Here is an 18,842-nt window from a genome sequence, read left to right on the forward strand (position 1 = left end):
CAATCTCTTCTCTCACCTCCTGTAGTAACCTGGGGTATATCCCATTTGGTCCCAGGGACTTATCTATCCTAATGTTTTTCAGAAGCTCTAACACAACCTCTTTCTTAACCTCAACATGCTCCAGCACATTAGCCTGTTCTGCACTGGCCTCGCATTCAAAGTCCCTTTCCCTAGCAAAAACTGAAGCAAAGTATTCATTAAGGACCTCCCCTATCTCCTCCACCTCCAAGCACACGTTTCCCCCTTTATCTCCAAGCGGTCCTACCCTCACTAGTCATCCTCCTGTTCCTCACATGTGTAGAACACCTTGGGGTTTTCCTTAATTCTACTCACCAAGGCCTTCTCATGTTCCCTTCTAGCTCTCCTAAGTCCCTTCTTAAGCTCCTTCCTGGCTACCTTATAATTCTTAAGAGCCCTGCCTGATTTTTGCTTCCAAAAGCTTAAGTACGCTTCCTTCTTCCTCTTGACTTAATATTTCACCTCTTGTCAACCATGGTTCCTTTACCCTACCATCCTTTCCCTGTCTCAGTGGGCAAACCTATCCAAAATCCCCTATGCAAGTCTTCCCTAAACTGCCTCCACATTTCTTCTGTGCATTTCCCTGAAAACATCTGTTCCCAATTTACACTCCCAAGATCCTGCCTAATACTGTCATAATTAGCCCTCCCCCAATTAAAAGTGTTCCCATATCATTTGCTCCTATCCCTGCCAATGGCTATAAGAAAGGTCAGGGAGTTGTCGTCACCATCTCCAAAATGCTCACCTATGAAGAGGTCCGTCACCTGACCAGGTTCCTTGCCTAGTACTAGATCCACTATGGCTTCTCCTCTAGTCGGCCTGTCCTGGTACTGTGTCAGGAATCCTTCCTGGACACACCTAAAAAATTCTGCCCCATCTAAACCTTTTGCACTAAGGAGGTGCCAATCAATATTAGGGAAGTAGAAGTCTCCCATGACAATAACCTTGTTATTTTTGCACCTTACCAAACTCTGCCTACTTATCTGCTCCTCAGTGTCCTGGTGGCTATTGGGGTCCTATAGAATACTTCCAATAGAGTGATCGCTCCCTTCCTGTTTCTAACTTCCACCCACACTGACTCAAGTAGACGATCCCTCCACAACATCCTCCCTTTCTGCAGCTGTGACACTATCCCTGATTAGCAATACCACTCACCCTCCCTCTTTTACCTCCTTCCTTAACCCTTTTGAACCATCTAAACCCCAGAACATCAAGCAGCCAATCCTTCCCTTGTGACAACCAAGTCTCTGTAATGGCCACAACGTCATAATTCTGTGACGGTCATCTCCTAAAGCTGACCATTTCTGTTCTCGTAACTTGTTGTTAACTTTAAGCCATCATTGACCGATATTTATGCAAATTGGCAATTGATTGCAAAATCCTATAGGCAGAGAAGTGTGTGGAGGTGGTGTAAAAATCAAGTTTGCAGCCAATTCCCAAATACATAAATGTGACAAATCATTAAGTTGAAACTAAGCACTTCCCCACTGTAGGAGAGGGCATGTCCTTGCTTATTACAACACAGGAGGCAAACGTCAGGTCTAAGCCAGTTCCCAACAGAGCAGTTCCATCAATTCCTTCCCCACCTCCATTCTTCTTTTTTCCCCCCAATTCAATCTTCTTTCTATCCAACAGTGCAAGACTAAAGTGTCATCCTGGATTTTCATGCTCAAAATCTCTGGAGTGAAACTTAATCCTAGTCTTCTGGACTCCAAGGCAAGTGCCCAATTTAAACAAAGAATACAATTAGAATCCAAACAAAAATATGTATTTTTTCATAGAAATACAAGTATTTTTAAACTTCATAGTAACCAAACAACATTATGGAGCAGATGTCCTGTGCTGGAAATGAATGAATCTCCTAGAAGCAATCAGCATAACTGGGCAAAAGTTCAAGAGTCAGTGGAAGTTCAAAAGTTGCCAAGCTCGCACTACTTTTCTGGCCCCTTGCTGCAACATTGAATTACAACATGGCAGTTCAATCTTTCACACTTCTGACTTCACCTACACTTGCACCATCCTGTCCGACCATGCACTAGGAGGTAGCGGAGCCTAGTGTTCCACTGCAGAGAGAATAGCAACATGTATCCACACAATGAGATGCTTTCTGGCCTAAATGGATTTTATTTTTAAGAATGAGTAAATAAATCAAATAACAAGCTTGTAAAATAAACAGCAATTAAGGATTATTCAGTCATGAGAATCCAACATACCACTTGCATTGAAATATTCCATAACTTTCTCACCCTTTGCCTCCAGTGCATTTTCCAAATGTCAAGCATTCTACTGACTTCTGATCCATAATCAATACTTACTGAGTAAATAACGTGGATCCCACTGACCATGTCTTTATCTAATTCTCTTCCATCTTGGGAAGAATTATCCAACTGAAGTCATCTATTTCAATGAGAAATGATCAATGGAATTTATTTCAATTGCAATAAAACTAGACGCAGAACTGTATTCATAAAATAACAATTTAATACACTGGTATTTAGCTCAAGCCACTATTGTACACTGGAACAATGAACTTCACGTATTCATTCCTGCTCTGACTTGGGTTCAATCTCCAACTAACAGCTGCTTTCTGTGCTATTCAGTGGCCTGCAACAAACAAGCTATAAAGGCACATGTCAGACGGCAGCAGAGCAACATCTGTAATGGCGAATGGCAGGGCAGAATATAGGTTCCTCTGAGGCAGCTCCTTTTTAAGTAAACCTTTTATTATAGATTACTCTATTGAATTTATCCATTTGAAAATAGTGCAACATGTAATAATGTACAGGTGCACTGTATTTCTTACTAGAATCATTATATCAAAAGGAAATGGAATTTAAAAAATACCTTGCCCTTGAGCTCATTAGTGATAAATTAGTAAAAATAAACTTCTCTCTAAAAGTGCCAAATGATTTGAATTATGCAAGTAATTCACTGCTTCAGCATGCACCTATCCTCTTTTTAAAATCCCTCCCTCTGCACATTACTGAATTTACAATTAACATGTAACAATACAGCTTGGGCCACTAGGGAGAGCATGGTAGAAAAAATAGAAAGGGAACGTACTGCTTTCTTTGAGGATCCCATCAACTTATTTTCCTGAACTTATTAACAAAGCAACCAAACTCCACTTGGCTCCTCTCTAGACAGCCCAGTTAGATCATAAATTTGACAACCACATCCACCTGTTGTCAGACTGCCCATATTGCTTCAGGGCATACCAATTGACTTGTGATGCTTTCAATCTCAGTTCAGAAATAGCCATTCTTGAAATTCCCAGCATCCTGTTAAAGCAGTAAGTGCATATTCAATATTTCTGCATTATTAAATAGCAGAATCATTAAAACTCCTGCAACATCCCTGCCCTGAATCACATCAAAAATATAGCTATGCACTTACAATTCCACAACAGATCCATTAACAAAGCCTCTGTTAATGAAGCAAACTGTACCACTGTACAATAGAACTTGTATCTCCAAGCATGGATATTTTCCAAGTGGTAGAAACCATTTGCCACTTATGGCGAGTTATAACCTCAAACATGCGATAGCTTAGCCATATTTCCCTATTTTTCAATGTTCTCCATAAAATGCCATAAATAAGTTTTATAAACATTGTAGAAAACTTTTGCAAAGCAAGACAATGATGTTGCAAACCTGCAAAGTAAAATACCATTGCTGAAAATACACATCAGCACAACTTGCATTTGGAAACGGAGAAAACTCTGATAAGTGATTTTTGCAAGAACTTGTATCCAAAAATATATCTCCTTCCCCAGGACGTGATTAAATTGTAATACTGAATGATTTTGAATTAAACAAACAAATGTTTTACATACAAATTGGTTTTCAAAACCAATCTTGATCCTTAGTCTGGGAACATGCTCACGTACAGTGATCCACTGTAGAAAATGGAGCAAAGTACTATAGTCTGACAACTTCCTGCTTTCAGCTGTGCATCTTTTAAAATGCCAAATGAAGATCCTCCAAAAGACTCTACAGAATCACTGGCAATAACATCAAGCAAATGGATCAGAGTTGAAGTCTGGGTACAGGACTCCTCAGCAGCCAAGCTTAACTGGTGAATAGGCATTAGGGAAGGGAGAGGAGGAGAAAACACTTACTTGGTCAATGTTCAGAATTTGCAAGAAACTGAATTTGGAAAGTCAGGCATAGATAATGGGGACACATTAGACAATGGAAATACATCTAATTTCCACAAAGAATAAGATGGCAGCAGTAGTGGGACAATTTTTAAGTGCTAAATATATATTTGCGTTTTAAAAATATCTAGAATATGCAGGCACTGCACATCAATCATGTATATTTTATTTTTAAAATAAACACATAGAAATTACAACAAAAGCACAAGTCATACCCTCTACACAAGACAAAAGATGTAATCAAATTTATCCAATTGATTTTTATATCCCTTCAATGGATTTTCCTTCATTTACCCATTTCACCTAAATTTAAGTTTTAATCTGTAGTTTTTAGTTCAATGATTAATCCTAGAAGTGATTTCCACAGCCTTACAAAACTGAAGGTTTTTCCCGCTTTCTGCATCTATGCTCCTCCACTGATCTCTCAAAAACTGAAATTAGCCCGCTTCTTTCTACCCACTCAGGCAGGAAGGTTGTTTCCACTGGAAGGAGAGACTAGAACTAGGGGACATAACCTCAAGAATCAGGGGAATAGATTTAGGTCAGAGATAAGGAGAAACTGCTTTTCCCAGAAAGTAGTGAATCTGTGGAATTCTCTGCCCAGGGAAGCAGTGGAGGCTACCTCATTAAATAAATTTAAGATGCAGTTAGATAGATTTTTGCATAGTAGAGGAATTAAGGGTTATGGGGAAAAGGCAGGTAGGTGGATCTGAGTGCACGGCCAGATTAGCCATATCTTATTGAATGGCGGAGCAGGCTCGATGGGCCAGATGGGCCTACAATTGCTCTTACTTCTTATGTTCTCAATCCTTCATAATCCATTTACAATCTAAATCAGTCCAACAAAATAAGAGTGTTGGTGACACCCAATCTCTTTTTGGGTGTAGTTGTGTTTTCCCTACACAAGGAAAGATTTCCTTGCCTTGGATTCTGTGCAGCATGAATTCATTAGATTTTTCCTCAGATGAGGAAATAGCTTGACCAAGATTGTCAATACTCACTAGAGATGAGAATTGAAAGGTACAATATTTTGAAAGGGTTTGACAGGGTAGATTCCAAAATGTTATTTCTTCTGCATGGCAACACTGCACTGGGAAGCACAGTCAGAGTAAGGGATTGGTTATTTAAAACAGATGCACAGAAGTTTCTGTTCTGGCAGATTCAAATCATTAGCATTTTCTGCCCTCGACATCTGTGAATGCTCAATCATTTAGTAAATTCAAGGTTAAGATAGATAAACTTTTGGACACCAAACAGAATCAAGATATACAGAACACAAGCAAGAAAGTGGACAAATATCGGATTCGATCTGATATTGATGAATGGCATAGCACACTTAAAGGAACACAAGGCTTACTCCCATTTCAAAATTGTATATCTCATGAAGACACGCATTAGGCATCTTCTTTCCTGTGAATTTGTGTTGCCTCCTCTATAAACCCTTAACTTCCATCCCGCTATCAGACTCTTGAACAAACCTCTTATACGCCAAAGATAAACTTTTGATCTCCTAATCTACCTTGTCATAGTCCTTGTACTTTATCCGTCTACCTGCACTGCACTCTCTCTGTAATTGTGACACTATATTCTGCATTGTTTTGTTTTCCTTTTGTACCAACTCACTCAATGTACATATGTATAATCTGTCTGGATGGCATGCAAACAAAAGCTTTTCACTGTATCTCGGTACATGTAACAATAATAAGCCAATTAACAGGGGCTCCCCGGGTTACAGGTGGTGCAACTTAGGGAAATCTGACTTTACACAAATTCTTCCATACATTTTTTTTTACAGCACTTCAAGATAAATAATAATAATAATAATAATAAAGTTTTGTGGTATTCTTAATATCTTCAATGGCCTTCTGAAGAATTAAATGTGCCTATTTTGATATCACCAGCAAATGTTAGTATTTCCCCTCGGCCTCATACCAAAATTAATACAAGCAGTCAATATACATAACTTTCACGCACTGCTAGTGAGGATAATTTTCAGTAATATTTATCTTTGTTCAAACATTTAAAAGAAGTACTCAATGTAAATCTGAACACCCAGCAAAGGTGTTGTCTTTATTCAAGGACAGCAGGGAAATGCTAGGTAATTACAGATCACGAGTCCAACATCAGCAGGAGGAAGTTTTTGGGGGGAAAAAATAAGATACGGAATTAATTTGCACTTGGAAAGGCATAGATTAATCAAAGTTAGTCAGCTTGGCTTTATTGTGGGGAGATCCTGTCTGACCAATTTGAAATTTTCAGAGGTAGCAAAGTGTATTGATTTAGTCCAAATGGGCTTCAGAAAGGCCCTTAACAAGATCCCACAAGAGGAACTGACCCAAAACACTTTTCTCCACGGATGCTGCCTGACCTGCTGAGTTCCTCCAGCATCATCATGTTTTTCATCTAGATTCCAGCATCTGCAGTCCTTTGCTTCTCTGATCCAAAAGGCTAAAACCTCCGGAATAGTTGGCAAATTAAATCCAAAACTAGCTTGGTAATAGGAGGTAAAGGAAGACAGTGGAGGGTTGTTTTTGTTATTGGAAGCATTATGGCCTGCGGTGTACAACAGGGATCAGTGCTGGGAGCCTTACTATTCATTGTATACATTAACTGTTTGAATATGAATGAAAGAGGCACAATTAGCAAGTTCGCAGATAACACAAAAACTGGTGTTGCAACTGAAAGTGAGGACAGTAGTATTAGGCTACAGAACAACACTGAGGAGTTGGCAACATGGGCAGAGCAATAGCAAATGAAACTTAATCATGAAAGTGCAAGGTGATGCATTTTGGGAAGATTAATAAGGCTAGGACATTGTATTGTAGAGCGTCGTGGCTGTCATGTGACAGCACTACCCCTACCTGGTCGGAAAACACACCACTGCCAATCAAGGTTTGGTCCCGCCTTGTCTGTACCCAGTTCGTTTTGTGTGTGCGTGCGCACGTGCATTTTACCCCCGTTGCAACTTTCCCACAGTCACTATCAACTGTGCGCGCATGTTATTCCCATTACCCTTTCCCCACATTTCTCTCTTGTAAATAAATCATTTCTCTCTAACACTGTGTTCAGAGTCCTCGCCTTCTGAGACCCCGAACCTGTTTCACAACAGACATACACCATGAAAGTAGGGCCTTAGAGTATGGAGGTACAGAGGGACCTTGGCCTTCAAGTCCAAGGATCCCTGAAGATGGCAGCACAAGTAGATCAGGTAGTTAAGAAAACTTATGGGACACTTGTATTCTATGCCCTAGCTAATGAAAGCAAGAGCAGGAAGGTTATAAACACAACTTCATAAAACATTGGCAATTTCACAGCTGGATTACTGTGCAGTTCTGGTTGCAATCACTCCAGAGAGGGTGCAGAAGAGATTCACCAGGGTCTTGCCTGGAATGGAGCATTTCAATAAGCTGGGTTTGTTTTCCTTGGAGCAGAGGCTGCTGGGGGTGGGCGAACATGACAAGGTATATAAAATTATAAGGAGCACAGATGGAAAAGAAACTTCTCCCCACAGTGGAGTGTATAAATTTAAGGATGATGAGTCAGAAGTTTAGAGGGGATCAGAGGAAGAATTTCCCCCCCAATACACAGGATGGTTGAAATCTGGAATGAACCATCTAAGGGGATGATGGAAGTAGAGATTCTCAGAACATTTATGTACCTAGACAGACACCTGAATCATCAAGGCATAAAGGCTATGAGCCAAAAGGGCCTATTTACATGTTGTGTGACTCTATGAGGAATAAAATTGGCCAATATTTTGGTTCATTTCATTTAGTAATTGAAAATTTATTAGTGTTCTTATTTTAACTAAGGAGGAAGGGGCAATAGATAAGAATTGAATATTTTAAATATTTCGGTTTAGAAAAACAACTCCAACATACATCCAGAAAATCCACTGAGTGGTGCCCCATAATCTACACTGGCTGGACACATCCTTAGAAATGTTCAAGATTATAAACAGGTGGGATTTTTGTTCAATTCTCATTTTACCTTTTCATCACTAAACTAAAACTTGTTCTCTATAGTGGAATGAGATGCTGTCAAACATATTGCATTAAAACAAATGTGTTCTGAAGTACAAAAGCCATATCATAGTCTCCACAGCAGTGCACAAATGAACCAAATATAATTTTAAGTAATGAAATAAGATGAACCACAGGAAGAAATGTGATACCACTGTAAACTCCAGCAATGGACTAATAATAATTTTACAGTGTGGGTTAACAAATCTATCAACAAATGCATATTATTCGTTTCCCACATATTTAAAAATGGACTAGAATCACGGACCTACAGGATTTCTATTATAAGACTGACGAAAGCAATAAGGTTCTACCCCCCCCCCCCCCCCCCCCCCCCCCCGAGGGCCACTCACTACTTACATTTCCTTTTTCCCTTACCTGAATCAGATTAATCTTGTTGGAGTAGCAGGGCCTTAAGCACTATAACTGAATGCATGGGTGGGCCAGAAAAAGCCCCGCAGCCAGCTACACTGTCAAATTTTTATCAATGCTTCTGAATTTCTTTGACATTCAGAAACATTTAAAAAGCTATTAAAACATAATACCCAATTAAGAAAACTTCAACCATTAAATCACAATTTAAACCTGTAACTCATCTTATTGATTGGCAGAAGGTAGGTTGCTGATTCGCAAGAACCCAAGGAGTATTTTCTACAGTCAAATTTCTGCTTTATAAATTATTACATAATAAATTAAGAAATTGCAGGGTAGCTCAGCCAAGTGGAACTTGCATCCTGTGCTATGAAGTCATGGACATTTTCAGTAACCTACACAAGTAAGAGCACAGGGAATATCTACAGTGCAGTAGCTTGAACTCCAGCTTTCCAAGTTGGAGCATATTTAGACAGATGATCACACTGCAGCTTTAGTGTATATAGGTGGAGAGGGAATTGGGTTCCACCTGGCAGACTAGGAGTAGGTACACACTGCAGGAGTCCCCAACTTCATCTCGGTCACAGACAAATTTTGCCCTTTTGGATATGGAAAGTATGACTATTCCTTGCAATTGTGCAGTCAGAAGCAGAAACATAGAACCACAAGTCTCAATTGAACAGGAGGGCAGGAAGAAGGGTAATTGGTAAATTATTGTCACATGTACCTAGATTACAGCGAAAAGCTTTCGTTTGCATGCCATCCAGACAGGTAATTCCATACACAAGTCCAAGTACATCCAGGTAGTACAGGTGTTTCAATGATCTTGGATGTGACTCCAGAATGGTATGCTGCATTGCCATACCAGGGTCAAGGATGTTACTGAATGGTTTCAGAGCATCCTAAAGAGCTAGAGTTCATGGTCTACATCAGTACCAACTAGAAAGGGCGATAAGGCAGAGTTTAGGAAAGTGGGAAAATAAATGATCTCCAGATTCTACTGTTACATGCTAATGATTACCAAAACAGGAAGATAGAGCAGATGAATGCACATTGAAGAGATGGTACAAGAGATTGAAAAGGAGTGGTGTGGGGGGGGGGGGGGGGGGGGGGGGGTGGTGGGAAGGTGGTGGTGGAAAGAAAGGAGAGAAAGAGAACCTGAGGCAGACAGATTGTCCCTCAACAAGAGAAAAGAACTAATATTTTGGAGTGTGATGGGGAACAGTTTTTCTTGCACTATTGAGGATTTAAACTAATTTAGGAGGGGTAGACTACCTGATCGTGGAATTGGAAAGGAGAATAGTTAAACTGTTAACGTATTCAAGGGTAATTAAAATTTTGTGAAGATACGGTAGTGTAGCAGTTAGCGTAACGCTTTACAGCGCCAGTGATCCCGGTTCAATTCTGGCCACTGTAAGGAGTTTGTACAGGTTTCCTCCAGGTGCTCCGGTTTCCTCCCACATTCCAAAGACGTACAGGTTAGGAAGCTGTGGGTATGCTATGTTGGTGCCAGAAACGTGGCGACACTTGCGGTCCTCCCCCAGAACACCCTATGCAAAAGATGCATTTCAATGTGTGTTTCGATGTACATGTGACTAATAAAGATATCTTATCTTAAGGTGGTGTAAGTTTAAGATTACAGGATGAGGCGATGTCTCAGGAAGGTGACATCCATCATTAAGGACCCCCACCATCTGGACCATACCCCCTTCTCGTTGCTGCCACCAGACAGGAGGTACAGGAGCCTGACGACCCACACCTCAAGGTTCAACAACAGCTTCTTCCCCACTGCCATCAGGTTCTTGAACTGACCCGAAGAACCCTAATACTAACTCGGACTATATTTCTTTTCTCCCCTCTCCCTCAACTTCCACTAATGTTGTTGTTTATTTTGTTGTGCAATTTATGTATAATTTATGTTTGTTGTGTTTGTAATGTACTGCTGCTGCAAAAAGCTACTTTTCATGGCATTTATACCCTGGGTATGTATGCCCACGACAATAAACTTGAACTTAAAATTGGCTCAGAAGCCCAAAATGTGGATCTGCTCACAGTGCAACTCAAGAAATAATGGGAGCCTGTAGGAAAGGTACCAAAATAATCATGGCAATTTTAATTATCATATAGATGGATAAATCAAATTGGCAAGAGTAGACTTGAGAATAAGTTCATTGCATACATTTGGGATGCTTTCTTTAAGAGCAATGTATTTAACATTCAAATCAGGGAGCTGTCTATTTTAGATCTGGTATTATGTAATGAGACAAGTTTAATTAACAATCTTAAAGTAAAGATTTTCCAGGAACAAGTGATCATAGCACAGAAGAAGTTTCTCACTGTCAAACTGAAATTAAGTCTGAAATTAGTGTCTCAAATTTAAATAAAGCTTATGCAAAGGTATGAGGACAGAGCTGGCTAAAACAGACTAAGAAATAAATTAAAGAGCAAGATAGTAATTCTAGTCTGACAGACATTTAAGGAGACATAGTATAAATCTCAGCAAAGGTATATTCCAGTGAGAAATAAAGGCTCTAAGGATGCACCATCTGTGCCTAACTAAGGAAGTTAATGATAGCATTAAACTGAAAGAAAAGGCATACAGTATTATGAATATTCATGGTAGGCCAGAGGATTGGGAATATTTTTGTTAGGAACCACCAAAATATTAAAAGAAATAAAAAGGGAGAAAATGAAGGATGAGTGAAAAATAACAACAGATAGTGAGATCTTCTGTAGATATACAAAAAGTAAAGTAAGCATGGGATCATTAAAGGACACAAGTGTAGAATAATGGGAAATAGAGAAATGACGAAGATTCCAATCATTGTTTTAGATCAGTTTTCACAACTGAAGACACAGAAACATCCCAATAATAATAATAGTCAAGGAGCATTCAGGAAGGAGGAACTTAAAATTACAAATAAAGAAAAAAAATAGGATTAAAGGCCAACAAGTCCCCTTGGAACTTATGGCCTGCATCCTAGTGTCTTAAAGGAAGCGAATGTAGAGAGTGGATGAGCTGGTTGTAATCTATCAAAATTCTCTGAATTCTGGAGAATTCCCAGAGGATTGGAAAACTGCAAATGTAATGCTATTATTCGTGAGAGGAGGGGAACAGAAAGCAGGAAACTACAAGCCAGTTAGTCTAGCATTTGTCATTGGGGAAAATGCTGGAATCTATTATTTAGGAGTTAATAGCAGGACATTTAGAAAATCATTAGACAATCAAGATAGACTTTTTTTTGAAAGGGAAGTAGTGTTTGACAAATTTGGTAGTCCTTTCAGAATGTAATGGTCAGGGTGGATAAAGGTATAATTGAACTTCCAGAAGGCGTTCAAAAAGGTGCCACATAAGACGTCACAGTACAAAACAACAATGCAAGGGGATTGAGTAATATACTGGCACGAATAGCAGAGGGGTCAGGATAAATGGGTCCTTTTTGAACCGACAATTAGTAACTAATGGAATGTCAGAGGTCTGTGCTAAGGCTTCAATTATTTATAATCTATATTAATGATATGGATGAAGGAACCAGATATTTTGTAGCCAAATTTGATGATGGTGCAAATATAGGTGGGTTAGATAGTGCCAAGGAATCGCAACAAGTTTCTTCTCTGCCCTTGTACTCCATGTGGCATCCAGTGGCAAAGCACAGTTGGAAAACAACCTGCAATGATTAGCCAGCAAGTTCCAAACTTCTGCATTCACAAAGAATCACAAAACTTGCATGTACTCATACTGGGGAATACTGGTGGAACTACTAGTAAAAAGAAAACAGGCATGTAGATGCTAATAATAAAAAAAAGTAAGATTTTGCAGATACATTCTATCCCCAGGTTACGAACACCCGACTTATGGACACCCCTATATACAAATGAGCTCCCATAATATTAAATTCTAAAGTCTGGTCTACGTGCATACATTTGTTCCTACGAAGGGCAGAAGTAGTTTCCTCTCTCCACTTTTATTAATTATTCTTATCAGTGTTATGTGCTTTTGTTGAAATGCATTACAATACTGTGGAGGCATGGTTACCATAGCGTGTGATTTTTGTGTATTTTCTGACTTATGAACAAAATCAACTTACAGACGTCTTTAAAAACAGAACCTGTTTGTTATCTGGGGATAACCTGTACTTTTTTATAGTTTGGAAAAAAATTAACATGTCAGCGACTTCTGAAAGTAGAAGCAATTCTAAGTGTAAACAAAGAAACCAACCAACCACAGTAGATTGTACAGTACATTCAACAGATTAGTGCCCAGGGACTGTGGCTTTAAATACAAGAAGTTAAACACAAGAATGAGAGATAATCTCGTTAAAAGACCCATGGAGGCTCAGTCCCCAAGTGTATTCAAGATTGAGATCAATAGATTTATTTTTAGGCAATAAGGTAATCTGATATAGTATCAGTTCAGGAAAGTGGCAATGAGGTAAAATATCAGCCATGATCTTATTGAAGGGTCAAATGGCCTACAGCGACTTCTATTTCTTAAATTAGAATTGAATTTCAAAATTACTTAATCCCGAGGCCAAGTGAGTTAATATGAATGCACTTTTGACAATTAGTATTTGAAATGCACAATACCTCTCAATCTCTCTTACTGCTATTCTGAGTATTTACATTATCAGCAATGCAATGTGTTGAATTACTCAAAAGAACACAGAACTCGAAGTAACAAGATGCACAAGATCACTTTTAAAGTTTACAATCAAGCCATTATGAATTACGACAATATTTGCACTATGGTTAGATAAAAGCAGTTAATTGATAGAATATAATTCAGAAGTACTAATTTTCAGTAAAAGGCCTTGATTTTTTTTTAAGAAAGCCTTTTTCCAAAACACTTTAAAATGTTATAAAATTGAACACTTTACTATTGCCTATCAAAGCTTACAAGAAACTGAAATGCCTGCAACAACACAGGAAAATACAATTAAAACATAATGCACATTCTTAGTAAAATATTTTATTCAATTTCAAGAATTTGCAAATGTGTTTTTGCTTGACTCAGGGAAAAATACACACACTATTTTAGAAATAGGTTAATCACAAAAATGCTCAAGGGGCATCACACTCTTGTATCTTGTGAACTATATGACTCCAATTTCAAATTTCAAATGTAATTTAAGCACATCCAACTGGTTCATAATTTTCTAATCCATTTCCAACTGCATTGTTTGTGCATTATCAGTTGATTGTGCCTTTTCCAGGTCAGCTAAATTATTTTTAAATTGGGGTGTCAGTTTATATCAAAATAATGGTATCAGTTGTCACACTGACTTAAGCAATAGTCAATACATGTACTTCAGAAGTGCTTTTAAGATGTTTGAATTGTAATGGTGTATTGTAAAGTGCAGTTTTTTGTTAATGTGGTTTACAGCAAACTTTCTATTTATATCTGAAAGCAAAAAAAAACTACAGATACTGGAAATCTGAAAAGAGGTATTGCTGAAGATACTCAATACTTCAGGCAGTATTCATGGCGAGATAATCTGTGCTAACATTTCAGATTAATGACACTTTACCGTAATTGGAAAAAGGCACAACAAGCATGTTTTAAATTGTGGAGAACAGGAAAAGTGGAACAGAACAAAGCGAATGTCTGTGATGGCATGGACACCAAGAGAACCCAGGTGACACCCATGCTGTTGGCACATCTATGAAAAAGTGGTGAATTGCAACAAGTCTGTCTAGTGGGGGATGAATGAGGCAGGAGAGAAAACAATGCTGGAACTGAAAGATGCAGTTGCAGGAAACTGAAATAAAAGAATGCTATAAATAGCCAAAAGGCTAAAGAGAGAAAAACTATGTCACAGGTTGATGAACTTCAGTTCTGCCACAAACAGGAAAGACTGGTTATCTGAAACCGTCATATTCGACATTGTGTCCCGAGGGATGCATCATGCCAGGATGGAAGATCATGTGCTTTTCCTCGAACATGTTAGATTTCATTGGAACAGTGTAAGAGACCAAAAACCAGAGGTCAGAATGGGAGTAGGATAGAGAATTAAACTGACAATTGGCAACTGGAAGTTCAGTGTCTTCCTTGTGGACTGAACCAAGGTGTTCTACAGAGCAGTCACCCAATCTTTGTTTAGTTTCTTTATCGTAAAGATCACACAGTGCCAAATGCAAAACACCATATTGGAAGTACAAATGAACTGCTGCCTCATCTGTAAGAACTGTTTTATCCCTAGATGGTGGAAGAGGTAAACAAATAGGTATTGTATATTCTATAGTTAAATGAGCAAGTGCTATGAAAAGGAGAGTGCTTTTGGTGGAGGCCGTGGAGAGGCAAGTTGTAGAGGGAAACTTTGGAACATTGAAAGGGAAAGGAAAGACATTCACCAGAGTTCAATTGAAGATAGCAGAAACGATAACGCCCTGTTTTATGCAGAGGCTGGTGGGGTGAAGGCAAGGAAAAGGGATGTCCTTTCCTTGTTTTGGATGGGAGGAGGAGGACTAGGACTAAGATCATAAACATAGGAAATGGAGCAGATATGGTTAACAGCCCTATCAACTCTTCTGGTGGGGGGGTTGGTGAGAAAAGGAAGGGGTAGTAGGGAAACCCCATGTATTAATAAAGGTGAACAACTCAGAAGCATTGACATGAAAAACCTCATCATCAGAACAGATATGACAGAGCCAAAGAAACTGGATGAATGGAGGTGTAGTCCAGATGCCCATGAGAATCTCTGAGCTTATAATGAACACTGATCACTAACCTATCACAAGATGGAGGTAGAGAAATCAAGAAAGGGATGCAGCAATGTTGTTTCCCTTGCTTGATGTATCAAGATGGTAGATTGGTCCAAAAGTTAGAGCCCATGGGATCCAAGGCAAGCTGGCAAATTGGATGCAAAATTGGCTTGGTAATGGGAGTCAGGGGGTTGCTTTTCTGATTGGAAGTCCGTGACCAGTGGTGTACCACAAGGATCAGTGCTGGGACCCTTGATGTTTGTAATATACACTAATGACTTGTATGTGAATGTAAGAAGTATGACTGGCAAGTTTGCAGATGGCACAAAGATTTGTGGTGTTATAGATCCTGAGGATTGTCCTAGGCTACATGATATTGACCAACTGGAAGGTTGGGTGGAGCAATGGCAAATGGAATTTAATACTGACAAGTGTGAAGTGATGCATTTTAAAAGGTCAAATAAGGGTACAGCATAAAGAGTAGATGGCAGAGCCCCACAGTGTGTCGATGAACAGAGGGACCTTGGGGTACAAGTCCACAGATCTCTGAAAGGGGCAGCACATAAAAAAAAATGGGATGCTTACCTTCATCAAGCTTGGCAAAGAACATTAAAGCAGGGATGTCATGTTACAACTTTGTAAAACATTCATTAGACTACACCTGGAGTATCGTGTGTAATTCCAGTCACAACACTGTAGGAAGGATGAGATTGTGCTGAAGAGTGTGCAGAGAAGATTCACCAGGATGTTGCCTGGTTTGGAGCATTTCAGTTTTAAGGAGAGATTGGATAAGCTGGGTTTGTTTTCCCTAATGTGGAGGATGCTCAGGGGTGACCCAATAGAGATATGCAAATTTATGAAGGGGATACGTAGGGCAGATAAAGGAATCTTTTTCCCATGGTGGGTGTGTCTATAACATGAGGGAAGAGTAAAAGGTGAGAAATAGGTTTATAGGAGACCAAAAGGCACTCTCCCCTGCCCCCCCCCCCCCCCCCCAAGTGTTTGGAATCTGGAATGTGCTGCCCAAATTGGTGGAAGTAGCATGTACTCCCAACACATTTAAAAAGCATCCAGACAAGCACTTAAATTGCCAAGTCATATAAGGCCACGGACTAGATGCAGGTAAATGGAACTAATATAGAAATATATAATGGTTGGTTAAGGGCCTGTTTCTGTGCTGTTTGACTCAAGAACCACAGGTCACAGCCAAAAGGGGTCAGGCATTCAAGACACACGAGAAGAAATTTCTCCAGTAGGTTGCAAATGTTTGGAATTCTCTATCCAAGATATACGTGGAGACTCAGTAGCTGAGATCAGCCGTGATCTTATTGAATGGTGGACAAGACACAAGGGCCTTAATGGTCTCCTCCAGCTTCTATTTCGTAGGGAAAATAAAAACGCAGATCGGTGCAACTTATCTAGATTACATAATGTAAAGGTTTACACATGACTAAAATGTCAACTTTCAAAAGACAAATGAAAATATAGTCAGAAAGACTGCTGGAAAATCCAATTCAAACACCTGTAAGCACTCTCAAGGTCATTGCAAGTGAATTCTAGTATGCTTTTAGATTAGAGATAAGCATATTCAGTTTAAGAAAAACAATGCAGATTATGAATTTGCCATTTATTCCAGTAATGAAGATAACAATTGTAGAACTTTCATTTTGGCACATCTGTCACATGACACAACTTGGCCCACAAGGAGGAAATAATTTAATGTGGCCACAATTCGTGATTTTTTTTGTCACACAGAAAGAAAACATTGGAAACCTTACCTCAAATCTTCCAGTAAATCGCATTCTCCTTGATGCTTTGCCTGAAGTTTAGTCATTTGCTCAGCATGGATGTTTTTCAGTTCTTGAGTAACTTTTACCTTTGATAAAAACACACTTCTTTAAGAAATAGCAAAACCATACAAATCAAAGAACTCACCAAGCTACAACTGAACCCACTAACTTCCTAGACAGAACTTGCAAAACAAACATACAACACAGCAATATTCAGTACTATTTTGTGTCAAAACACAAGCCAGTGTCCATAAAAAATGCTTATTTCCTTCATAAATGCAATAACTATGTAAATAAATCAAAACATTTCAACCAGGCTTGTGAACATTATAACACACAACTGGTCATGGAAACAATTTCGGAAAATTCTACCCTCGTGACATTTCACTTTGCGAGAAAGTCATTGATTTAAAAATGTAGTTTTATATACCATAAAGCGCCTTTGCTTGAACGCCCACTCCAATTACAAGCATTTTAAAGGGCAGATGTGTACACATTTTGGACTATACTTCGACGCGTACACGATACTCAGCTGGATAGAGTCCGATATACGAGGAGAAATGTTTGGTTTCCTAGAAAAATAACCCACTGCTCAACCTCCAGAAAAACAATAACACCCCCTCCTTTCACATGCAAATCTCTCACCATCACCGTGATTTTCAAACCCAACTGAGCCCACATCCTACAGATTTACGTTCCGACATAAATGATGTTAACAAAAAAAGATATCACTAACCCCTCTGAGTAGATGAGCTAATTAACACTTTTCTGCTTTAATTCAAGCTTGTAAATCCGGAGGGTGCTCCTAAACACCGGGGACATTTTTTTCCTTCCCCACCACCCCCGTCCCGCATACGACATTTCTTCACAGCGGCGAAGAAAGATGTCTGGTTGGGGAGCTCACTCACCTTTCTCGGAGGAGGCTGCATGTCGAAGAACAGGCGAGAAGCATAAATCCGACGTTGGCGGCTGAGGAAAAAAGCCGAGGGAGGGAGGGAGGGAAGGAAGGAAGGAAGGAGGGGGAGGGAGGGAGGGAGGGAGGGAGGGAGGGATGGATAGATGGATGGAAGGAAGGAAGGAAAGTCGCCGCCGCTGGAGGGAGAAGGGCTGAGAGAGTGCGGGGGAGAACGGGGAGCAGCGGAGGGATGTAAAGGAAGGAAGGAAACTGCGGTGGAGAAGGGGGGGGGGGGGGGGGACGAGTGTGAGCGCGTCCTGGCTCCGCGCTGGCGGGGCGTCACTCCGGCACCGCCATGATTTTTCTTCTCCTCCTCCTCCTCCTCCTCCTCGGTCACTTCAGAGAGGGAGAACAAGCCGCGTTCAGGGAAGCGGTGAGCATGAAGCAACCGAGCAGCCCGCACAACAGCGACCGCCAGTGGAGGCGGCTCTCTCAAGCAGGCGGCCGGGAGGCGGACATTCCCTCCTCCTCTTTTCACCGTCACACACCACACACACAAAAAAATGTCTTCGTGTCAAACGCCGATCCAACCCAACAGGCGCCCCCGCTCGGAGGCACCAGGCCTCGCCGTTGTCAGGCAACCGGCGCCCAGGGCGAATGCAATCGAGCCCGATCGCCCCGATGGCTCGGCCCGATCGATTGGTTAGACGCGCGCAGGAGCCGGGGGCGGACAGTCTTCCTGTCAGCACTGGCAGATGCACCTGGCCCGAATGAACCCACATCTCTCTCCACAGTAGCCCAGTCTCCCGACAGGTCTTTTATAACATGTAGAAGTGTGAACTGTTTGGAGAAATAATCCCTTTTAAATTCATTTTCTGGGGATT

General features: G+C 40.2%; 1 protein-coding gene across 2 annotated transcripts in view; it reads right to left on the minus strand.

Annotated features, from left to right (window-relative positions):
• The window catches only part of LOC127575780 (F-BAR and double SH3 domains protein 2-like), a 171,517-nt gene extending 152,896 nt beyond the window's left edge, over positions 1-18,621 (minus strand). For both annotated transcript variants that reach the window (XM_052025863.1, XM_052025862.1), the window contains exons 1-2: positions 17,972-18,621; positions 17,052-17,149 (exon numbers count right to left, since the gene is read on the minus strand). In XM_052025863.1, the coding sequence (XP_051881823.1) occupies positions 17,052-17,149; positions 17,972-17,992 (119 nt within the window). In that variant the 5' untranslated portion in view covers positions 17,993-18,621. The remainder of the gene's footprint in view (positions 1-17,051; positions 17,150-17,971) is intronic.
• Between the last annotated feature and the right edge of the window lie 221 nt (positions 18,622-18,842).

Source organism: Pristis pectinata, chromosome 11 (assembly GCF_009764475.1).
Source record: "Pristis pectinata isolate sPriPec2 chromosome 11, sPriPec2.1.pri, whole genome shotgun sequence".
Taxonomy (NCBI): Eukaryota; Metazoa; Chordata; class Chondrichthyes; order Rhinopristiformes; family Pristidae; genus Pristis; species Pristis pectinata.